This window comes from Salvia splendens, chromosome 5, assembly GCF_004379255.2.
Source record: "Salvia splendens isolate huo1 chromosome 5, SspV2, whole genome shotgun sequence".
NCBI lineage: Eukaryota > Viridiplantae > Streptophyta > Magnoliopsida > Lamiales > Lamiaceae > Salvia > Salvia splendens.
Window position 1 is genome coordinate 16,023,878 of NC_056036.1, and position 23,854 is coordinate 16,047,731.

A 23,854-nucleotide genomic window follows, 5' to 3' on the forward strand; every position below is an offset into this window, starting at 1 on the left:
TAGGTACTCGGCCAATAGAGACAGCATTGGAACACCTTCATTGTCGTTCGGTTAGCTCCAAAATGTCCTCCACTAGGACTAGAGTGACATTTCTTCATCACAAGTTCCCATTCATCTTTGGGAACGCATCTTCGTATCACCATGTCCGCACATCACCTAAACAAGAACGACTCGTCCCAAAAATAGAACTTGACGTCGTTGAAGAACTTCTTTTTCTGATAGGACTTGTAATCCTCAGGAATGATCTTCGCCACCAAAAAGTTTACAATATCTGCAAACCACGGAGATGAGCCTTGAGCATAGAAGAGGTGCTCATCGGGAAATTCTTCATTGATGGGAACCTTCAAATTCTCCCATTCAAAACAATGCTCCAATCTCGACAAGTGGTCAGCCACCACATTCTCACTTCCCTTCCTATCTCGGATCTCTAAGTCAAACTCCTGCAGAAGCAGGACCCATCGTATCAATCTCGGCTTGGCATCCACCTTGGCGAAGAGATGGCGGATAACGGCATGGTCAGTGAACACAATAGTCTTCACCCCAACGAGATAGGGACGGAACTTGTCGAACGAATACACCACCGCCAACATCTCTTTCTCTGTAGTAGATTAATTTCCCTGGGCTGCATCTAGTGTCCGACTTGCGTAGTAGATCACCCTGAAAATCTTTTCTCTTTTCTGCCCCAAAGCAGATCCCACGGCCACATCACTAGCGTCACACATGATCTCGAACGGCTATGACTAATCCGATGAGATGAGCACGAGTGCACTCACAAGCGCCTTCTTCAATGTCTCGAAGGCCTGCAAACATTTAAGAGAGAAATCAAACTTAACATCATTGGCAAGTAAATGACATAAAGGCCTAGCTATTCTAGAGAAATCCTTAATAAACCCCCTATAGAATCCGGTGTGTCCAAGGAAACTCCTCAAAGCCTTCTCATTGGATGGTGGCGGCAACTGCTCAATTGCCACTATGTTGGCCCTGTCCACCTCAAGTCCTCATGCAGAGATTTTGTTCCCAAGCACAATACCATCTCTCACCATAAAATGGCACTTCTCCCAGTTGAGCACCAAGTTTGTCTCCTCACATATCTGCCAAACACGGGTTAGATTCCCTAAACAATGATCAAAGGAGCTACCAAAGACGGAGAAGTTGTCCATAAAAACTTCCATTATATCATCCACCATGTCGTGAAATATCGACATCATACACCTCTGAAAGGTGGCAGGGGCATTGCAAAGGCCAAATGACATCCTCTTGTAAGCATACACACCATAAGGACAAATAAACGCAGATTTATATTGATCCTCTGGGGCAATTAAGATCTGATTATATCCGGAGTAGTCATCTAGAAAGCAATAATACTCATACCCCGCCAACCTATCTAGCATTTGGTCAATGAAAGGAGTGGGAAATGGTCTTTCCTAGTCGCGGCATTAAGGGCTCTATAATCTATGCATACCCTCCACCCGGTTACCAACCTAGTGGCTATCATCTCATCATCTCCCCCTTTCACAACCGTCATTCCCCCCTTCTTAGCTACCACTTGGGTAGGACTTACCCAATCACTATCCGAGATAGCATAATAGATAATCCTGGGATCTAACCACTTAAGCACCTCTTTCCTCACCACATCTTGCATTATCGGATTAGGTCTCCTTTGGTTTTGGGCTTTGGGTTTATACCCCTCTTCTAGAAGAATTCTATGCATGCAAACCGTAGGACTTATCCCCTTAAGGTCCGAGATGGACCACCCAATTGCACCCATATGCTTCCAAAGCACTCTCAGCAATTTATCAAGTTCATTAGTAGTGAGTGAGGATGATACAATTACCAGATAAGTAGCATTCTCCCCGAGAAATGCATACTTAAGGTGTGACGGCAACGGCTTCAGCTCCTCTTTCTTTTCCTCCTTCTCCTCTTCATTTGGATCCCTCAATGGTAAGAATTTCTGACGAAACCTTGGGACCTCCTCAGCCGAATTAAGAGCACCTACAAAATTTAACAAATCAGTATTAGGCTCAGTAATATCAGTGTAATAAGGAGAAAAGATAGATTGCGATAGGCATCGCTTCAATTGGTCTTGTGGAGAGATGGCTTGGGCCACCTCCCTCACACAGTCATCAACCACTTCAACCATGTTGCAGTGCTCCACTCTCCTTGCATCCTCATCATCGTGCCTCTGCATTGCATTGTAGATGGAGAAGGTGACGCTCTCTTCATTAAGTCAGAGTGTGAGCTTGCCCTTCTGTACATCGATCATTGCCTTCCATGTAGCTAGGAAAGGTCTTCCCGGAATAAGAGGAACTTTTCGGTCTTCCTCCATATCGAGCACCACGAAATCCACAGGAAAGATGAAGTCATTGACTTTGACGAGTATATCTTCAACAATCCCCCTAGGATACGACACAGATCGGTCGGCCATCTGGAGTGTGATGGTGGTGGGCCTCAGTGTCCCAATCTTCAGCTTCTGAAAGAACGAGAAAGACATAAGATTAATGCTTGCCCCCAAATCACATAGGGCCTTGCCCACTTGGCTATCCCCCACAATGCATGATATAGTGAAGCTTCTAGGATCTTTCATCTTAGCGGGCAGCTTCTTCTGGATAATGGCACTACAGCTCTCCGTCAAATTGACGGTCTCGTGCTCCACCCATCTTCGCTTCTTGGAGATCACGTCCTTTAGAAATTTTGCGTAGCTAGGCATTTGCTGTAACGCCTCTACCAACGAGATGTTGATGTGAACCTTTCTGAATATGTCAAGAAATCTAGAGAATTGGTCATCTAGCTTCTTCTTCTACACACGTTGTGGGAATGGAATTTTGACCTCAGCTGGGGGTGCAGGTATCACAGTGCTTGCCTTGGGAGGCAGTACCTCTTCCACCGGCTCTTCTTCTTCCACCACCTCTTCTACAACTACCTCTTCTTGAGAAATCTTCTCTTTCTCCTCAGGCATGGTTGGACCTTCATAGCTTTTCCCATTCCTCAAATTGAAGGCTTTGCAATCCTTAGGATTGACAATGGTGTGTGAGGGAAACTGGCCTGGTTGGTGTTGAACACCCACAGCCTGTGAAATCTGACTTATCTGAATATCAATATTCTTCATGTGAGTATTCAAGTTCTGCACTTCCGATTCAACCTTCACTAGCCTTTTGTTGGAGTCTTGCCATACACTCGCTCGTTTGCTTCATGAAAGCCATCAACACATCTCCAAGCTCTTCCTTCTTCGGCTCCTTGACTTGGCCATTAGATACCTGGAATTCAGGTGGTGGTTGCAAGGCATTATTTGGGTTCCCGTAAGACAAGTTGGGATGCACCTTGTTCCCATAGTTGTTGTAATTGCCACCCCCTTGATTGGGGCGGTAGTTGTTGAAGTTTCTGTTGTTGCCATCTTCAACTCCCGGCTGATTCTCTAACCCAATCGGCTTTGTTCCCATGTACCCAAGCTTGCTAGTTAGGAAGTCCAGCTGCTTGGCCATTGTCTACATCCTATCAAAGTCAGAGGTGGATGCTACCCTGTAGGATTTGTTCCTTTCATTTCTCCACCCCTCATCATTTGAAGCTACTCTCTCGATCACCTCAAGTGCTTCAGCTTCTCCCAACTTCAAGAGTGATCCTCCAGCGCTCATGTTTAATTCGCGCATTGCCTCCAGAGTGCTTCCCCTGTAGAAGGTTAGGATTTGTTGTCCCGGGCTTAAACCGTGGTTAGGGCATCTTCTCATCAAATACTTGAACCTTTTCCATGCCTCTTGAACATTTTTCTGAGGCTGCATAGCATACTGAATGACTTCTGCTTGCCGCTTGAGTGCCTCACTAGGTGGATAATATTTCTCAAAGAACAGCTCTACCATTGCATCCCATGTTGGCACGGAGTTAGGACCCATGCTGTCATACCAATCCTTAGCATCGTCTTTCAAAGAGAATGTGAATAGTTTGAGGCGGATTTATTCATCTGACACGCCATTAGCCTTCACAGTATTGCTGATCTGTATGAATTTGGTCAGATGTTTGTTGGCATCTTCTGCGCTCCTGCCACCAAATGCATTCGCCTCTACCATATTTATCAACCCCGGCTTAAGTTCAAAACGATTGGCGGCTATCCCCTCATTGTTGACTGTTGGATTAGCAACCCGTCTGTAGGCAAACTGATTCTGTACAGGTACTGGCCTCGCGTTCTGCTCATCCAATTGCCCCTGCATGGCTGCCATCTGCTCACGGAGTTGACGAATGACAGGATCTTGAGGTCCCTCATTGTTGTTTCCATTGTTGTTCCCCTTGTTGTTAATCTCATTTTGGTTATTCTCCATTTCGTCCTCCATCAGAATTGGAGACTACGGCTCGTTCTGTATGGGTGATGGAAGTGGAGATGGACCGGGTGATGGAGTTCTCTGAATATGAGAAGGTGGACGCCTATGACCGGGTGACGATACCTGAATCCTTTGGTCTATCCTCCTCTGCGCGTTCCTCTTTCTTTTGGATGCTTCGATCTCGGGGATCGATAGGCTCTAAAGGTGTACCTTTAGAACGCGTATGCATACAACCTGAGCAAGGAAACACAAAGATTAGAGAGCTCAAAAATAAAAATAAAAATAAAGTAAATAAAATCTAGACTAGTAGTCTCAATTATAATCACGATATTAAGCTCTAACGACACAAAAATATCCCCGGCAACGGTGCCAAAGACTTGACTCAACTTGTTTTAAAACAAGTGATACCCGCAAGTGTATGGGGTTAGTGTAGCAATTAGCAAGCAAGAGTATCGTATCCCACAGAGACAAAATTGTACCAACTTAACTACCACAAACAAATATTAACTACTATCTAGACAATCGGGAAAAGTTTGGTTTGTTCTAATACTATTAAAAGCATATAAAAAGCAAATAAACAAGTGAAAACAAGTAAACACGAAATGATAAGATAATATGGAGAAAATTGTAGAACTCAAGGATCCGATGCATAATTCCAAGCTCTTATCCAATCAAATTGCCTTACCTTTTGGTCTCTCTAGAGTTACTAAGTCTACCATAATTATAGATTACACCCCCTCCTGAGGTGAAAAACCTGTAGATTAGCTGCTAGGATTGAAGTCCCCTTTTAATCCTAAACCCCTAACTCCAAAAGCTCGATAAGATCAAAGACCTCACTCAAAACCTCAACTCTCCCGAGTTCTATTGTATTAAGGTGTGAATTATTCTTCTTTCCAGATTAATTATTTCATCTCCCGATTAATCTAATTAATCATACACAATCAAGTGGTGATTAAGCAATTGAAAGGAATAAACCCAAGAATAATCAAACAACTACAAGAGCAAGGTAAGAACAAAATCAATTGGATAAAAACTATGAAATTAGTGCATCATCACAAAGAACTCTACAAGAAATGTTTAGCTACTCATATTCTTCACAAAAACCATGTTTGAAACAAAAGATTCTATGAAATACATGGAGAAAAGATTAAGATACTCTTGTGAGAATGAATCTACGGAATGACAACTTCAATCTTCCGATTGGAAGTCTTCAATCTTCAATTCTCTCTCTCAAAGTGTTATTCGGGGTGTGTGTGAGTGTTGGAGGTGGTAGGTGTAGAATGAATCTCGTAGACTGGAACCCTAGCCTTTTCTTCTGATCTTTTTCGTCAAAAAATTGTGTTTCTGCTGACAAAGCGCGTCAAATCGAAGTATCCGGTCGGGTAGGATATTTGTGCTGAAAATCCACCCAGCCAGGTGGTCAATTTAGGCCCCTCTCTGACTCTTTCATGCTGAATATATGATACCCGGCCGGGTGTAATTTCTGTGTGGTTAATTCACCCGGCCGGGTGATGCTCTTTTCTTCCTTACTGCTCCATTCAGCCGCATTTTGCCTCCTTTTCCATCAATTTTTCCTAAAACACTCAACAACACATAAAACTCGAAAATATAGAATAATTGGCTAGACAAAGCAATTTCGAGTGAAAACTCGGCATTTAGCACTTCAACATACCAATTACACCGATAAAAGCATGAGTTTATCATCTGCGACAGTCAGAGTGCTATCCACTTGACTAGGAACAGCAAGCATCACTCAAAGACCAAGCATATTGATATTAAGCACCACTTTATCTGTGATATTGTTGATGCAGGAGATATTACTGTGGAGAAAATCCACACAGCTGAAAATCCTGCAGACATGTTAACCAAACCACTTCCAGCCGCTAAGTTCGATCATTGCTTGGACTTAGCGGGCATAATTCGTAACTAATCAGGAGTTTATGTCGAGAGAGTATTCCACTCAAAAGAAAACCAAGGTGGAGATTTGTTGGGAAACCACTTCCAGCCGCTAAGTTCGATCATTGCTTGGACTTAGCGGGCATAATTCGTAACTAATCAGGAGTTTATGTCGAGAGAGTATTCCACTTAAAAGAAGACCAAGGTGGAGATTTGTTGGGAATGTTCTCCTTTATGGAGTCAAAAGTTGCGGCCAACCTTCAACTACATTTGCCATTCTATCATACTCATTTATCTCATTAATGGCCTTAAATGATTTCATACTCTAAATCTTCAAGTAGTTGGCTGCATTTGCCTATAAATAGGCTTCCTCTTCGTTGCAAATGTGCAACCCCAGCAGCACAACATACGCCACTCACACCAAATACATAACTCTTCCTCCAATTATATTTTCTCTCTACATTCTCTGCTTCTTGTTTGGATATATTATATCCGTAGAGAATTTGTGGGCTACTTGTTTTGTTAGTCTGGAGAAAATATTTTGTACTCCCGTCAATATTTTAGTGGAATTTTTTGGCTCTCTCCGGTGGTTTTTTACCTCCATTTACGGAGGGTTTTTCCACCTAAAAATATTAGTGTCATTTTTACTATATTTATTAATTTCTCATTATCTTTAGTTGAATTTATCACGCTTCTGCACTCTGTACCCCTAAAATATCAAATGATTCAAATTTTATCCTTGATAGATCTATGCATCTGGCATAAGATCGATAGCAAAATAGTACTAATAAAATAACGATAAAGTAGCGTAGCGGGATTTGTCGGATTCCGTCAAAGGCGGGTTCGGTACATCTGGCATAAGATCGATATCAACGGGTCGTAACGTAGTTGACAGAGCGGAACTGTGGTGACCTTGAGGTCATGGGTTCAAACCCCACCACCCACTGCGAGACTTTCGGGCTTAATCCACAAACCCGATCAAGCAGGATTAGTCGAATTCTGTCAAATGCGGGTTCGGTACATCTGGCATAAGATTGATATCAACAGGTCATAACGTAGTTGACAGCGCGAAATTGTTGTGACCTTGAGGTCACGGGTTCAAACCCCACCACCCACTGCGAGACTTTCGGGCTTAATCCATAAACCCGATCAAGAAGGATTAGTCGGATTCTACCAAAGGCAGGTTCGGTATATATGTGGTTAAACCAAAAAAGAAAAATAAAAACGAAAAAGTATAAAACAACAAGTTAGCATTTTTCTGGATTCTGTCATTTCCCTCAAAATTGTCAAGTAAAACTGTGATAATAGGAAGTAACCTAAGTTGGCCTCAATCAACAAATATATGACAAGTTACAATTAGTAAAGTTTTAAAAATATATCTAGGGTTCGACGATAATATTACACAATATCCCAAAATTTATAAAAGTATTTCGAAATTATCCGTACAATGGATACTACTATACATGTACAAAAACAGCAACTAAGATTCAAATTTTTAGAGTAATGTTAATGAGGAATGGTGGGAGTGTGAAAAGTGAAAAGTGAAAAGTGAAAACTACAACAAAGTTTAGTAGTAGTAAAAAGAAAGCAGCATCAACCAGCTTTAGATGTTCTTGCTACCGGTGGTATCACAACCAAATCAAGATCACCTGGATATGGCGTCCACAACCCTAATCCCCCTTTGCTCTCTATCAACTCGGGGCGTTTTCTCAACTCCGCCATACTCTTAGCCCACTCTATTTTGGATGAATGCTCGCGAATGTGCGGGTGCAACACAAAGATCGAGTTGTATTCACAGTTGGGGAACATAAAGAATTTGAACATACCACCTAACCTATAGACTACGTATCCAAAGCTTAGCTGATCTCTTGGCGTAAATTGGTGGACCTCATTGAACCACAAACAACTAGCCAGATTGCTCAGCGCAGTGTGTTCACGTATGATGATCGCTCCTTCAGGGACGTCTGCATTCAACTAAAGCATTTAGCAAATTGATGGAGGGTATGTGCAAGTAGGAAGGTGAACATCTCTTAACAAATGATGTGACTTTTGGCTTCCTTACCACTCCAGGTGTCTTTCTGTGGATTCCAAGGCTCCATTCCTTCGTACCGGTATATTTTCATATGAAGATCAATGAGAGGGCGAGCATATCGTTTCCTTCTTTTGTTCGAATCAGCCTCTTCATATATACTTCGGTGATGCTTATGCTGAGCAATAGCAAATGTGTGCTTCCCACGCCACAAATATCTGTAAGTAAACAAATAAGTTGGGTTTACACAGTGAACAAGACCCAAGGTTCCCAATTATCATGTGAAAATAGAAGCATCAAATTAACAATATACATAAAAGTTTAGTATTAACATGCCTAGCTAATAATGCAGTCTTGTTCAAGATATCATGATAGAATACTGTCACACCTCTCTAGTAGAAGCAATGGGTCAACTATGAGCTCCATTTTCCCATCAATCCAGATGCTGTACTCTGCTTGAGGGAACAGCCTGTGAGTTAATATCTTGGGAACTTTCCCGTTTCTTCTAGGTTCATCGTAGGGCTGGTTCTTAAGGAGAATCAGGCGCCAGATACCCACCCATTCTCCCCAAGCACTATCCACTCTGACACTGGCATTATTTTTTATAAACTCAAGGGACACTTCATCAACCACCATAAGAAAACAAAATAAAGTCTGTGACCGTTTACTAATGTTGGATGGCTGATGAGGCATATCATAAGCATCAAAAATTCCAGTTGCAACAACAAATTTACATGTCTTCACATATTCAGCGTCTTTTGGATCCATTTCTTCTCCTCCACCTTTCATAAATCCACAATGGACCTGAAGGTACCACAGAAGGATATTTATTAGCGTGAGATAAGTTAACGTAGCTGCTAGCCGATGGTATATGACTATGCCTAAAAATTAGATTATTTGCGAAATCAACTTTGTTCGCCATATACTCAGCATTTGTGCTATCAGATAACCTAAACAAAGAAAATATTTAAAAATAAAAACCTCCCGATCTAGCACAATTAGGAGAACAAATGTTTCATAAATGTCGAAATGCAACAGAATTTTGTAAGACATTGTAATTCTGATACCAGAAAACTCTCAGGAAAGGCAATTGCAATGTCTTACAGTAAGCTTCCGATACAAGAAAGCCAAGGACAAGTATCGGTTGAGAGTATTAAGAGATTGTTTAAAGATATCAATCATCTTTTTCACTCTACAGCTCTATACAGGATACTTAGCAATCTAACTAAAAAATTTCATGTATATTGTAGAAAATTATCAACACACTTTTCGTCAGTAGCAATAAAGCAGGCAGATATATGCTTACAAAAAAAAAGGTAGCTTATACACCTCCATAGTTGGCTTGATCTTGAAGCTTTCATCTCTTTGCTGCCAAGTCTGATGCCCACCAAATAGAGGAGTAGATTGTGTTCCATTAATAGCAGTTCTATAGAGAGGAGAAGATTTTGATCTGTCATTTATAGGACTATCTTCCATGATATAGGATAGTCTCCGGACAAGCTTTTCAGGCGACCTTTTCTTTGGAATGACTATTTTATTCGGGTCACCAGCAACAGGGATAGGACAACCTTATATATGTGAGAAGCAAATTGCTCAAAGTCAATCAATTGCATATAAGATGACAAGGATATTAGCATAAAATTCTCCATAAACTTACGATGCGGTGGTGTCACCATCCCCATTGTACTTAACATGCCATATACCTTGCTGTCTTTGTTACAAAGAGCTACAGTCGAATTTGAACAAAGTTAGAAATCAGTTGTTGTTAAGGATTAAAAAATAATAGACCTCTTCAGAACAATAACAACATATCAATGATATTAAATGTAGGAAACAACTACATAACAGCCTTTATAAAATTTCAAGTGCACAAAATTAACAATGCAACTACTAGTCTCAATTTGAAGCACCGCAAATCCCCACCCCTTCCCCCTCCCTAAAACAGACGCATTACAACACTGCTTTTTTTTTCTTTGGGGAGAGGGGGGAGCCTCTACTTTCTATTCACTTTATCATGCCTTTTGTAGGCGAATGTAGGGGAAATACTACTACATACGCAGTTCAGGAATTCAACCCTTATGAGCCCCTCAAGCACCAGTGGCGCATGCTATAGTATCACGTAGATCAACCCTTAAATAACAGGTTACCATCAGGAAATGAATTCTGAGTTGATTCATAAATCCTTTCCCAGTCACTGTAGAATGAGCAGAAGCACAATCTCACCTAGCTACTGTCAAGCCTTGAACTGATCCAAGTCTAAACTCATTCTTCAGTTTATTAAAACAACAATCATTTTCCCCTAAAAACTTAAACGGCAGCACATTGCAGCAATAGATTAAGTATAAAACTATAGGCAGTAATTATACGGAGTTCAACACTCCACAGTTTAAGCATATACTTCATTCTTGTTAGTTAAAATTTTGCAAAAAGTGAATCAAACAGAATTATGTTTTCCACATTCATTAGAACGAACACAATTAAAAATTGATTGAAATTCGTTTAATACCAACTTATTCACAACAAAAAAAACCTAGCTTCAAATTGACCGATGCATCAAAATAGAGCCAGCATTTCCGATGCATAAAAAATGACAACTCACCGGAAAAAAATGCAACAGAGGATTGACAAGACCAAATATGAAAGCACAGAACAGTGAGAATTATCAGCATCCAAATAATTCCTCCCGTCAGAAGCAACCGAAAGAAACCCATTTTCCAAGTGAGCCTCATTGTGTATTCTGGCGATAGTTTCTCGGTGTACAATAACCCTCTACCATCTGCATTCACGAAATATCTCGCCTTAAAATCTACAAAACCCTAACCCCAAACAAAAATTGAAACCAAAAACTAAAATGTTGAGAATTTATGCATACCTTTAGTGAGCAGGTGCTGATTTCTTCTGGTAGCACGTGAAGAAACGGACCGAACCAAATCATTTTCCATGAGTTGAAAGCCTCAATTTGGCTGGGCTATGCTTATTTATTCACATAAATTATTCAATTACGATCAAGGGGAAAAGTTGATGGAATCACAAAGATCTGATTTTTATCACTGCTTCAATTGTTCCCTTTAATGGTATCGGCACATGTACAGCGTAGCTAGATCGGCTGTGTATAAATTATTTTTATTTATTCATTCATTTATCCTTTCAAATTGTACATATGTGATTATACCCCGATTTTTAAATCATGTTCCTAGATAAAAGTATGATGTGAATGATGAAATAATGAGTCACTAAGATTATAAATTATTGGAGAAAGTATTTTTAAAAATAAAGAATTATAACAAAAATGTAAAAATAAGAATCATTGATTTGGGACATCCAAAATGAAAATATGACCACTATTTTAAGAGATAAATGAGTACTATATGATTGCATAATTTACCTTAATTATATAATAACAGTAAAAGGCATAAATAGTTATTTTTGTTACATCATTTATGAGTGTTTTCATAAATATCTCAACCATCATCTTTAAGGAATTCATTTTTACATTTTCATCTAAATTTTACAATTACAAATTTTGCTTGATTAGATGTGTAACGTATATTTCAATACTCACGATTGTATCGAACTACTCACGCTCATTCTTATCATATCTCTTAGGAATTCCAAATTGGCTCTTAAAATGCTCGAACACATCAAAATATCAACATTTAACTTGATATATATCCCTTTTTGGATTGATTCTTTCCATTGAATTTTGTTCATACAAAATTCTTTTTTCTCTTCAATCAGCATCTATGTTGTGTACTTAGAGCATCCACATCGGTGCTTGTGGGGAAGAACAGCGTCCGTGCCGTCGGCGCGGCATGCCCCAATCCGCCGCTGTGCTCTTGCCGACGTCACGGCTCTGCTCGATGCATCGAGCACGTCCGTGATGCTGAGCAGGGCGACATGGCGCGTTTCTATTGGCCAACGGCTATGCTGTTGGCATTTTCTTTTTCTTTTTTTTTTAAATCGAAAATAATACCAGAAATAAAAAAAATTTCGGATTCCCAAAAATATAGCCGTTTTGTTACCGTTTTTTTGAAATTTTTTAATCCCAAAATCATCTATAAATACAAACATCCATCAACCATTTTGGTCGAAATTCAACCACGAGTAATGGGTTTTTTTAATTTTATGAATTTAATTATGTAATTTTTAATTTTAGGATTTAAATTATGTAATTTTTAATTTTTTAGTAATTAGTAATAGTATTTTGGATATTTTTAATACATTTTATTATTGTGGAAATGTTTTTATTTAAATTGAATAATAGAATGGTAGAACCCTTTAGCATATTCTTACGGAAAAGTATGAATGTGAGTGTTGTGCTCTTACCAAAGAGCAGGAAGCAAAAAATGAATAAAAGTGAATCCGAGCCCACATCCATGCTTTTAGGTAAGAGCATGGATGGAGATGCTCCTATCAGCAAGATATAAAATCTTGATTTTGTTCATCAACAACTCATGCTTTTCATTTTCCCATCGTTTTCCGTAGTGAATTGACAGAACACACCACACAATGGTTTTGCTTTTAAGCAAATTATATAGTCCAAAATATTTCAGCTGCCGCGCCTGACTGCGAATTGGTGCGAAACTGAAATATGGATGACATAATTGTGTTCATGTTTCAGCGGTGGACTTAATAATTTCACTATTTTTATATTTTTTATGGAGTCTAAAATAAATTAATTATTTTATAATCCAATTGGACCAAAGAACATATGGGGGGACAAAATACCTTTCTATCATTCTTCACCAAACAAATTGCATTACAGTTACAAGAACCGTGAATAGTTAGAGCATCTCCAACAAGGAAAGGTAAATGAAAGAGGTATATTATCTATTTACCTTCTCATAAAGTGAAATATACCTTTTCAAAAAATAATATACTCCAAATGAAAAAGATATATAGAAAGGTAAATCAATAAAATAATAGTATAAAATGTATTAAAAAATATAAAGTGTTTTACTTTCTCAAATACCTTTCCATTGGAGAATGGTTTTTCATGAAAATAAGGCAAATATGGTTGTTATAAGATTTTACCTCTCCATTGATGGAGAGGTAAAAATACCTCTTAAAAATGGAGAGGTAAAGATACCTCTTAAAAATGAGAAAATGTATAATACTTTCTCATATACCAATGATTTTTCATAGAAAAAAGGTAAATATGGTAGTTATATGACTTTACCTCTCCATTTACTTCTCCCATTGGAGATGCTATTAGTAATATCCTCTAGCAAAACTATTTCCTCATCACAACATACATTGGTTGATGCACAACCTCGTTTCTTCTCACAAGTAAACAATCTTGTTATGGCTGAGTCCAAATGTAAACCTGACCTCCACTTGTGGCACTTGCAAGCACCCCTACGTTGTACGGATGCGGATCAAACCGGCATGGAATTGCCGACAAGATATCACTTTGTAAGGTTGACACAAGTCTTCCCTCGTCAACAGAAATGACATCTACCCCTCTCTTCATGTTACCAATGTAGATCGATGAGTCGTCCCAACCCCATATGCCTCTGTGCATTTGGCAGAAGAATCAACAGAGTTCTCAGGTGGAAAACATGCAGCAGTTTGTGAGTGTAATTTTTGGAAATAATACAACTGGAAAAGGAAAGTGAAATAAATACCCTTTATTTTCATACCTGAATGTGGATATCCATCTGCCTGTTTGGTTGTAGTGGTGTACCATAGAAGTGCTCTCATAATTAGCTCCACTTGTCAAACCAACCTTGTCATCATAACTGCAACAGCGGATAAGAAAAACATCGTTTCAACAAAATAGCTTCCAAACCAAAAGAAATAACTAAGCCCAGAACAGAGAGTAACAAATACAACTGCACAATGTGCAAGAAGCCAAAAACACACCTTGTAGTTGCCAGAAACTTCCCAGAAGGTGAGAAGTAAGCAGAATGTACAGCTCTTTTGTGCTTAACAATCTTAAGTGGGGTTGTTTTATCTTTTTTCATGAGTCTCAGATCCCAAATACAAGCAGTTCCATCAGTGGAACTTGTAGCCATGATATTCTCAGTATCCGAGTTGAAATCTATGGTGTTGATTCTATCTTCATGTAAATCACACGATAAAGAAGATTTTCCTGTTCTCACATCCCACTTATTGAACCCTCCCTTGCCCTCACCAAAGTATAAGGAGTTTACGTCATAGGGACTCAATGCTATAGAGTATATACAATACTCACTGTGGTATATCATATCAAACACCCCTTTCTCCACGTCCATCATCCTGATAAACCCTTCGTAGCATGAGCTATACATCTACATAAACAATGAGAGGAATGTTTTCCCTTCAAAAGTGCATTACAACAATAATTTAAAATAGAAGTAAGACTACAAAATGAAGACGATGCAGTAGCCAACACGTTTATTCCCATCATGATAATCTCATTACCAAATTAGATCTTAATCATCCAGAAAATATACTAGTATTTTATGTATTCAGTGATTATCAGAAAACCATTTTAGCCAGAGCTAAAATCAGGTTCAAAACAAATATTCAGTCTGATTCCCAGTCAAAGGACTTAACCTACAAGGGCATCCCATCACCATTCAATTTATGGCAATCCTAAGTACTCAAATTACCAAAAAATTAACTCACAGTTGATTCTTCAAATGCAATAAATAAAAAACAAGTACACAAACTTACCTTCGATACAGAAAACGGATCTATCACAATTCCAGAAACTGGCCCAGCATGTGGGTGGTACAAATAAATTCCATGACCATCCTCATCCTTGCCATTAACATGCCAAAACCCGATATCTCCAAATTTGTTGCCAACAGCAACCATCTGCATGTCCCGAGTAGGGAAAAACCTCAAACTCATAATTCTCCCAGGAACCACTCGTGCTATGTTCTCCGGTTTCAATTCCAACTCCTCCACGTGACTCCACAATTTCTTTCCGATTTTAGTAGATTTGCAGCCTTTAATAACATCAACAGAATCACTTGAAATCAAACCATTCCCATTCAGAAGGACTTTCTGGGAACATCCCTTAACAAGTTCTGAGAGTTTGTTTTCCAATCCATCCTCACCACAAAATGAATCGTGCATTCTAATTGGTCCCTGCTTTCGAGGGGATACATTGGGTACAGAGTTGGAATTCATGGTTCGGGATTTGTTAATCTGCTTGTCGATGACACCATCATCGTCAAGACCATTAGCTGTAGAGGCATCAGGCGGCACCCCGCGTGCCCTAAGCGACCGGCGCAGTACTAAAGGGGTTTCAATTTTGGGCTTCTTCACGTAACCAGGTTTATACGACTTGATCTCACCGCTGCTATATAATAGATCCGTCAAGGAAGGGCAGAAAACCAAAAAATAACCACGAAAAATAATTCTTTTTGTCTTCTTTGATAGTATCATAGATTCGTTAAGAGTAAGCACACACGCGCAACGAAACATTTTTTTCTTAAATCTGAGATATTCTATCAGACAAATCGTCAAACAGGTAATCCGCCACAGAATTATTTCACAATAAACTCTGTAAACACATCAATTTTGGGGGAAACGCAAAGAGGAAACAGAAGGACGCAGGGAGGAAAAGAACCTGGTGCGTTTGGCGGAAGCGGCAGAGAGGTCATTGAGCTTGGAGTGGACCTTGAGCGCGGCTAACATTTCGTTATTTCGCTGAATGTTTTCCAGCCTCCGCCGCTCATAGTCTGTCATTTTCCCCTTGCTTCCCATAGCGAAAGAGGGAGTATCTGTCGACGGTTACTGCATTCAAATTAATATGCTGAATGAATGCTTACTGCTGTGGGCGGCGGGTGTAAAATCAAGCGGGCGGGAGATTTCGAATTGGCGCCAAACTGCAATATGGATAACGTGGCGTGTTCGTGGCCATAATTCTCCTTCTAGAATATCATTAAAATGTATACAGTTTCCACTATTTTAATCTTTTAATGGCTATGAATATCATCTCTCTCTGTTATGTAATCTTTTAAATCTTAGTACTCCTACTCCCTTCTTCTATTGAAAATGAATCATATTTTTTATATTTTTTTATTTTGCGTCAATCAAAATCAAAATGATTTATTATCAAAAATACAAATATTTTTATCTCTATTTTATTTTATCTATTATTTTATTCTCAACACTCAACATATAAAATTAAAAATTACATATAATCTCGTGTCGTCCAAGGATTGAGTCATCTTTCTTGGACCGAGGGTTATTATTTTTGTTTAGATCTCATCATTTCTATTACTCCATCCGTTCCTATAATTTGTCACCATTTGACACGGCACGAGTTTTAAAAAATGTACTTCCTCCGTCCCACTTAAGATGACACATTTTGCTTTTCAGTTTGTCACAACTAAAATGACACATTTCATTTTCTTTTTTGGAAACTTTCTCTCTCCAATTAATACATTTAACCACTTTTTCTCACTCCTATTAAAATATTCATCTTTCTTTCTCTCTCTATTTTAATACTTACACCCACATTTTCTCTCTCAATTAAGCACTTTAACCAATAACTCCTAAAATCTCGTGCCGGCCAAGAAATGTGTCATCTTAGCCGGGGCGAAGGGAGTAATAGAAAGCGAGTTAAAAAAGTTAGTAGCATGTAAGTCCTACTTTTTTATACTCTCTCGTCTCATAATAGATGGCATAGTTGGAAAATGGTATGAGATTTTAGAAGATATTGTTTTGTGTGTTAGGTAGAGAGAGGAAATAGTATATATATATATATATATATATATATATATATAGGGATGTATTCATTTTCTTTTCCTATATTTCCTCATTTGTCCTTCTTAATATCAGCCACTAGATTAGAGAAATGGACGGTCAAGATCAACATTGGGTAATTAATCCCGTGTTGCATTATTTGTCCTATTTTGTGCATTATGAGGGTACAATAGTAATCTAATAATGGCTGGAAACCGCTACGAATAATGCACCACATGGTCACGAGTAATGCATATAATTGCCTATGTAATGCACAATATGTGAACTGCAATGCATACGAACAAGATGTGTTGTGTTATGATGTTTGACACACGTTTCTTGTTTCCCCTAAGGGTGTAATAAGCTTAGGGGCTAGGGTATAGTACGTAGACATGTATGTAATCTTCACATGGTAACGAGTAATGGATATATTTGACTATATAATGCACAATTTGTGAACTGCAATGCATACGGACAAGATGTGCTGTGTTATGATGTTTGACACACGTTTCTTGTTTCCCCTAAGGGTTTAATAAGCTTAGGGGCTAGGGTATAGTACGTACGCATTAATAACAAATTATAAAACGATACGAATAATTCACCAAATTGTCACGAGTAATGGATGTTATTAACTATATAATGCACAATATGTGAACTGCAATGCATACGAATAAGATGTACCATGTTATGATGTTTGACACACGTTTCTTGTTTCCCCTAAGGGTTTAATAAGCTTAGGGGCTAGGGTATAGTACGTAGACATTACTAAATGCACGTATGTAATCTTCAATCCGTTGATTAACCCATATACACAATACCTCTAATAATGCATAATATACTGAGATAATGACAATTAACAGCTACATAATGCACTACCTAAACCAAATAATGCACATACGTATATTCCAATAACAACAATTTGTTAGTAATGTCTACGTACTATACCCTAGCCCCTAAGCTTATTAAACCCTTAGGGGAAACAAGAAACGTGTGTCAAACATCATAACATGGTACATTTTATTCGTATGCATTGCAGTTCACATATTGTGCATTATATAGTTAATAACATCCATTACTCGTGACAATTTGGTGAATTATTCGTATCGTTTTATAATTTGTTATTAATGCGTACGTACTATACCCTAGCCCCTAAGCTTATTAAACCCTTAGGGGAAACAAGAAACGTGTGTCAAACATCATAACACAACACATCTTGTTCGTATGCATTGCAGTTCACAAATTGTGCATTATATAGTCAATTATATCCATTACTCGTTACCATGTGAAGATTACATACGTGTCTACGTACTATACCCTAGCCCCTAAGCTTATTAAACCCTTAGGGGAAACAAGAAACGTGTGTCCAAACATCATAACATGGTACATCTTATTCGTATGCATTGCAGTTCACATATTGTGCATTATATAGTCAATTATATGCATTACTCGTGACCATGTGGTGCATTATTCGCACATACCAAAATGTGGCAGTTACTTTTCCGTCAAATGTCAATAATAACCCTGTAATGCATACAACCACCTTTTATAATGCAACACGGAACCAGTTTTATAGAATCAATCTGATCTGTTGATGCCTTAGATCTAACGCGTAATATTAAAAAGGAAAAAGGATCTAAGACGTGAAAAGCAGAATAACGCCCCCCTATATATATATATATATATATATATATATATATATATATTAATGTGAGAGATAACTTTTTCCAAAAAAAGAAATGTGACATCTTTAGTCGGACAAACTAAAAAGAAAGGGTGACATCTATTATAGGACGAATGAAGTATTAATTTTAGAGTAAAGGTCAAATGTGGTCCTAAACATATGGTCGTTTTACGAATTTGGTTCTGAACATTATCTTTTTTATTATTAGGTCTCTCACAAATGAACTCGGACCAGAATCAGTCCAAAATCGACGGAACCGTCTAAAACAGACGGTCAACTTCATTTAAGCAGATTTTGACCAAATTAACTGGTTTAATTAATATTTTTAATTATTTCAGAAAAAAATCGATGAATGTGCCTCTTTTTCAATCAAATATTCTCTCTCAAATCTATTCAAAACTACACGGTGGGAAAAAAAGAACAAATGGGATTTCAGCTGCTGTAAGACCATCCACAATAGGCGCCCAGCGACCGCCCAGCCGAGCGCCGGCGCTGGGCGGTTCGCTGGGCGGTCTATTGCAGCCGCCCAGCGGCTGAGTGGAGAGAGAAACCGCGCAGCGCTGGGCGGTTATGTGGCGCTGGGCGGTCGGCTAGGCGGTCCGTTCGGCGCTATTGCAGCGCCCGGATCGCCCAGAGCACCGCCTAGCGCGAAAAAATAAATTTTTTTTTCGAAACACTATATATACGCGCTTTGTTCGTCATTTTCATTCGCACGACTTGTTTTAACGAGTACTCTCTCTATCTTAATTTCTGTTCAAGATCAACAACGCAAAATGAGTAATGCTGGTGGTAGTAGTGGTGGTAGCGGAGGGGATGCTGAGGAGTACGAACGTCGAATGGCCGACGCGTTGGACGCCTATACGACCAACGCGATAAACCAATGGATGGAAAGGGCCTTGCAGCCGGCGATACCTCGACCTCCCCCAGTGGTCCACCGCCGCAGTGTGATTGATCGGGATCACGTAGCTGCACATCAGCGCCTATACGAAGACTACTTCGCACAGGAGCCTCGGTTCAACGCCAACCTTTTTAGGCATCGTTTTAGGATGACCAGGAACCTGTTTATGCGTATTGTCAACGCTTTGGAGTCTCGATATCTGTATTTCCGCTTCAGACACGATGCGTCTGGCAGACCCGGCCACACACCTATTCAAAAGTGCACTGCGGCAATCCGGCAGTTGGCCTACGGAGGCGCGGCAGACATGTGGGACGAGTATCTCCACATCGGTGAGACGACTGCCTTGCAATGTCTGAAGAATTTCTGTCTGGGAGTGATAGAAGTATTCGGTGATCAGTATCTGCGAAAGCCTACCCCCGAAGACTGCCAAGATCTGTTGCGGATGCACGGGAGTCAGCATGGGTTCCCGGGTATGTTAGGCAGCATAGATTGTATGCATTGGGACTGGAAGAACTGTCCCGCAGCCTGGAAGGGGTTCTACACGTCCGGCTACAAGGGAAAGAATCCCACGATGATCCTGGAGGCCGTAGCTGATTACCGGCTTTGGATTTGGCACGCGTATTTTGGGATAGCTGGTTCGAACAACGACCTCAACGTCCTCAACTCGTCGCCACTTTTCAACGAGCAGTGTCAGGGCGTCGGTCCGGCCATCAGTTTTGTCGCCAACGGCAACCAACATGATATGGGCTACTACTTGGCGGATGGGATATACCCTAGGTGGCCCATCTTTATGAAGACGATCCGATGCCCAGGAGATGCGAAGAAGGTCTACTTTGCGGCACGGCAGGAGTCGGCGCGCAAGGACGTGGAGCGCGCATTTGGTGTGCTCCAGTCTCGATGGGCGGCAATTAAGGGTCCAACGCGTTTGTGGGATGTCCAATGCATTGCTGATATCATGTACGCATGTATTATCATGCACAACATGATTGTCGAAGATGAAGGTGGCGAACTGACCAATTGGGTCAACGACGATAATGAAGCCGGTCCAAGCCACGGCGTGGCCGCCCCCAACGTACGGAGTGGGGTACCTCACGATGAAGCCGGCCTCTTACAAGCACACGCCGACATGCGCCAAACGGCGGCTCATATTCGACTCCAAAAGGATTTAATTGAAGAGTTATGGGCACGGAGGATTGACCGCCATTAGTTTTTTTTAATTATGTAATTTTTTTTAATTAATGTACTTTTTATATTTTATTAATATTAGTGAATTTTCTCGTTTTTGTGTCGTAAATTTAATTCCGTATATTGTGTGATTTTTAATTATTTCATTTTGTATATATTTGTTAATAATGATGTGGATAGTATGTGGCTGGGCTATGGCTGGGCTATTGCTGGGCTATTTGCTTGTTTTGATGATGTGGCAGGAGGATTTTTAGTGCTGATGATGTGGCAGTGGCTGGGCTATGACTGGGCTATTGCTGGGCTATTCCTATTGTGGATGGCCTAAAGGACAAAGCTGATAAATTTATCTCCCCCAAAAAAGTGTCACGACACCACTACTAAAAACTTCCTACAAACTAGTTCTTCACTTGTTCAACCACCACTGCAAAATTTGGTATCATCACGAATTCAATGGCCTTGAAAAGCATACAATAACACATATGCTTGCAACTCTCTATCCACCTTAAAATGAGAGTGGAAAAATCTTTTAATCTGCAAGTTATAGATTTGGTCTGTCCAAATTCTAAAATCTACGACGAAATAAGTCAAAATATTCAAGTATAAAAGAAAGAACCTCCTTGAAATGATGTGAGGCTAGAAACTCCTTCAATTGCTTCTCTTCTGACAGAGATAAAAATTTTACCTTCACGGGTCGAACGCGGCTGATTTTGAGGCGGAGCTCGTACAAGAGGGTTTTGAGGCGGCATGGGTTGCAGAGGGTTTTGAGGCGGCAGGGTTGTGGCGGGTTTTGAGGCAACGGGGGTTGGGGTGTATTTACAGTCGCCGTCGAAGGACCATCACCTGAAGAAACAGCCTTCCTCCTCCGCATTCAGGGTTTGTACAGCCGAGACCTAGGGTTTATTCGCTCTTTTTCCGGCGTGCTATTGCGCGCCGTTTCGAAGAATAGGGTAGGGTTTCGGCGAAATTTGCTTGAGAAGAAGAACGATGATGAGCGATGCTTCAAATTCCTTTTGTTTCTGAATGTGATTTTAAGTGTTGTTTTTTTTATTTTGCCTAAGGCAATCCACAATAGGAATAGCCCAGCAATAGCCCAGCCATAGCCTAGCCACTGCCACATCATCAGCACTAAAAATCCTCTTGCCACATCATAAATAGCCCAGCCACTGCCTAGCCACATCATAAATAGCCCAGTCACATCAATAGCTACATCACTAATAACAATTATATAAAATGACATAATTAACAATCACACAATATACGGAATTTAATTTACGAGACATATACGGGAAACATTAATAATACTATCCACATCACTATTAACAAATATATACAAAATGAAATAATTAACAATCACACAATATACGGAATTAAATTTACGCCACAAAAACGAGAAAATTCACTAATATTAATAAAATTTAAAAAGTACATTAATTAAAAAAAATTACATAATTAAAAAAAAACTAACGTCGTGCAGTCCTCCGCGTCCATAACTCTTCAATTAAATCCTTTTGGAGTCGAATATGAGCCTCCGTTTGGTGCATGTCGGCATGTGCTTGGAGGCGGCCGTCTTCATCGTGGGGTACCCCACTCCGTACGTTAGGGGCGGCTACGCCGTGGCTTGGACCGGCTTCATTATCGTCGTTGGCCCAATCAGTCAGTTGTCCACCTTCATCTTCGACAATCATGTTGTGCATGATTATACATGCGTACATTATATCAGCAATGCAGTCGACGTGCCACAAACGCGTTGGCCCCTTAACTGCCGCCCATCGAGCCTGGAGCACACCAAATGCGCGTTCCACGTCCTTGCGCGCCGACTCCTGCCGTGCCGCAAAGTAGGCCTTCTTCTCATCTCCTGGGCATTAGATTGTCTTCACAAAGACGGGCCACCTAGGATATATCCCATCCGCCAAGTAGTAGTCCATATCATATCGGTTGTCATTGGCGACAAAACTGATGGCCGGACCGACACCCTGACACTGCTCGTTGAAAAGTGGCGACGAGTTGAGGACGTTGAGGTCGTTGTTCGAACCAGCTATCCCAAAATACGCATGCCAAATCCACAGCTGGTAATCAGCTACGGCCTCGAGGATCATCGTGGGATTCTTTCCCTTGTAGCCGGTAGTGTACATCCCCTTCCAGGCGGCGGGGCAGTTCTTCCACTCCCAATGCATACAATCTATGCTGCCTAACATCCCTGGGAACCCATGCTGTTCCCCGTGCATCCGCAGCAAATCCCGGCAGTCATCGGTGGTAGGGCTTCGAAGGTACTGATCACCGAATATTTCAATCACGCCCTGACAGAAATACTTCATACACTCCAGGGCAGTCGTCTCACCGATGTGGAGGTACTCGTCCCACATGTCTGCAGCGCCTCCGTAGGCCAACTGCCGGATTGCCGCAGTGCACTTTTGAATAGGAGTGTGGCCGGGTCTGCCAGACGCATCGTGCCTAAAGCGGAAATACAGATATCGTTGCTCCAATCCGTTAACAATACGCATAAACAGGGACCTGCTCATCCTAAAACGGCGCCTGAAAAGGTTGGCGTTGAACCGCGGCTCCTGTGCGAAGTAGTCTTCGTATAGGCGCTGATGTGCAGCTACGTGATCACGATCAATCACCGCTCGGCGGTGTACCACTGGTCGAGGTCGAGGTACCGCCGGCTGCAAGGCCCTCTGCATCCATTGATCAATCTTACGGTTCGTATAGGCCTCTAGCGCTTCGTTCATTATACGCTCGTACTCCTCAGCATCCCCACCACTCCCACCACTACCACCGGTGTTACTCATTTCTAGGTGTTGATCTTGTACAGAAATTAAGATAGAGAGAGTACTCGTTAATACAAGTGGTGCGAATAAAAATGACAGGCAAGTCGCGTATATATAGTGTTTCGGAAAAAAAAAATTTAAAAATTCGCGCTAGGCGGTGTGCTGGGCGATCCGGACGCTGCAATAGCGCCTAGCGGATCGCCTAGCGCCGCGGAACCGTCGAGCGCTAGGCGGTTTTTTATCGCGAAATCCGCTAGGCGGTTGCAATAGATAGCCTAGCGCACCGCCTAGCGCCGGCGCTCGGCTAGGCGGTGCGCTAGGCGCTATTGTGGATGCTCTAAGTGTTGTGTTTTTGGTTTTGAAAAAAGTTTTTGTATTAGTTTTAATATATTTTCCGTATGTTGC

At 40.6% G+C, this 23,854-nt stretch overlaps 5 protein-coding genes and 1 pseudogene across 5 annotated transcripts; 1 reads left to right on the forward strand and 5 right to left on the reverse strand.

Moving 5' to 3' along the window:
- Window positions 1–740: 740 nt before the first annotated feature.
- Window positions 741–2,188, reverse strand: LOC121803896. The gene is made up of 3 exons (XM_042203473.1): window positions 1,463–2,188; window positions 1,041–1,325; window positions 741–800 (listed from the first exon to the last, which is right to left on the reverse strand). Exons 1-3 carry the CDS (start codon window positions 2,186–2,188, stop codon window positions 741–743), a joined length of 1,071 nt encoding a protein of 356 aa, XP_042059407.1.
- A 39-nt stretch (window positions 2,189–2,227) lies between these two features.
- Window positions 2,228–3,479, reverse strand: LOC121803897 (probable serine/threonine-protein kinase glkA). The gene is made up of 3 exons (XM_042203474.1): window positions 3,168–3,479; window positions 2,876–3,085; window positions 2,228–2,797 (listed from the first exon to the last, which is right to left on the reverse strand). Exons 1-3 carry the CDS (start codon window positions 3,477–3,479, stop codon window positions 2,228–2,230), a joined length of 1,092 nt encoding a protein of 363 aa, XP_042059408.1.
- Window positions 3,480–7,601: 4,122 nt separating this feature from the next.
- Window positions 7,602–11,360, reverse strand: LOC121805323 (probable hexosyltransferase MUCI70). Its single transcript, XM_042205132.1, has 7 exons — window positions 11,105–11,360; window positions 10,832–11,008; window positions 9,890–9,958; window positions 9,562–9,800; window positions 8,621–9,036; window positions 8,266–8,450; window positions 7,602–8,167 (listed from the first exon to the last, which is right to left on the reverse strand). The coding sequence occupies exons 1-7, from the start codon at window positions 11,172–11,174 to the stop codon at window positions 7,797–7,799; spliced, it is 1,527 nt and encodes a 508-aa protein (XP_042061066.1). The 5' UTR covers window positions 11,175–11,360; the 3' UTR covers window positions 7,602–7,796.
- A 1,964-nt stretch (window positions 11,361–13,324) lies between these two features.
- On the reverse strand, window positions 13,325–16,116 carry LOC121802127 (DNA damage-binding protein CMR1-like). The gene is made up of 5 exons (XM_042201704.1): window positions 15,797–16,116; window positions 14,893–15,523; window positions 14,098–14,504; window positions 13,875–13,973; window positions 13,325–13,748 (listed from the first exon to the last, which is right to left on the reverse strand). Exons 1-5 carry the CDS (start codon window positions 15,931–15,933, stop codon window positions 13,535–13,537), a joined length of 1,488 nt encoding a protein of 495 aa, XP_042057638.1. The 5' UTR covers window positions 15,934–16,116; the 3' UTR covers window positions 13,325–13,534.
- A 3,402-nt stretch (window positions 16,117–19,518) lies between these two features.
- On the forward strand, window positions 19,519–20,490 carry LOC121803498 (the record flags this gene model as incomplete). The annotated part of the gene is made up of 1 exon (XM_042203152.1): window positions 19,519–20,490. A coding segment is annotated over exon 1 (846 nt), but the record flags the coding sequence as incomplete, so codon positions are not given.
- Window positions 20,491–22,354: 1,864 nt separating this feature from the next.
- On the reverse strand, window positions 22,355–23,200 carry LOC121804575 (annotated as a pseudogene).
- Window positions 23,201–23,854: the final 654 nt, after the last annotated feature.

What these genes read in the sequence shown, in the direction of transcription:
- LOC121803896 (XM_042203473.1), bottom strand. Translation starts at nt 2,188, where the DNA reads ATGCAGAGGCACGATGATGAGGATGCAAGGAGAGTGGAGCACTGCAAC. An exon ending in GGTTGGTAACCGGGTGGAGG is followed by an intron (nt 1,326 to 1,462) that starts GTATGCATAGAT and finishes GGATATAATCAG; the next exon opens with ATCTTAATTGCCCCAGAGGA. An exon ending in GGGAGAAGTGCCATTTTATG is followed by an intron (nt 801 to 1,040) that starts GTGAGAGATGGT and finishes AAATGTTTGCAG; the next exon opens with GCCTTCGAGACATTGAAGAA.
- LOC121803897 (XM_042203474.1), bottom strand. Translation starts at nt 3,479, where the DNA reads ATGGCCAAGCAGCTGGACTTCCTAACTAGCAAGCTTGGGTACATGGGA. An exon ending in AGCAAACGAGCGAGTGTATG is followed by an intron (nt 3,086 to 3,167) that starts GCAAGACTCCAA and finishes ATTGATATTCAG; the next exon opens with ATAAGTCAGATTTCACAGGC. An exon ending in AAGAAGAGCCGGTGGAAGAG is followed by an intron (nt 2,798 to 2,875) that starts GTACTGCCTCCC and finishes CAACGTGTGTAG; the next exon opens with AAGAAGAAGCTAGATGACCA.
- LOC121805323 (XM_042205132.1), bottom strand. Translation starts at nt 11,174, where the DNA reads ATGGAAAATGATTTGGTTCGGTCCGTTTCTTCACGTGCTACCAGAAGA. An exon ending in GATGGTGACACCACCGCATC is followed by an intron (nt 9,801 to 9,889) that starts GTAAGTTTATGG and finishes CACATATATAAG; the next exon opens with GTTGTCCTATCCCTGTTGCT. An exon ending in ACAGAAAGACACCTGGAGTG is followed by an intron (nt 8,168 to 8,265) that starts GTAAGGAAGCCA and finishes AGTTGAATGCAG; the next exon opens with ACGTCCCTGAAGGAGCGATC.
- LOC121802127 (XM_042201704.1), bottom strand. Translation starts at nt 15,933, where the DNA reads ATGGGAAGCAAGGGGAAAATGACAGACTATGAGCGGCGGAGGCTGGAA. An exon ending in ATCCGTTTTCTGTATCGAAG is followed by an intron (nt 14,505 to 14,892) that starts GTAAGTTTGTGT and finishes TTGTTTATGTAG; the next exon opens with ATGTATAGCTCATGCTACGA. An exon ending in AAGTTTCTGGCAACTACAAG is followed by an intron (nt 13,974 to 14,097) that starts GTGTGTTTTTGG and finishes CCGCTGTTGCAG; the next exon opens with TTATGATGACAAGGTTGGTT.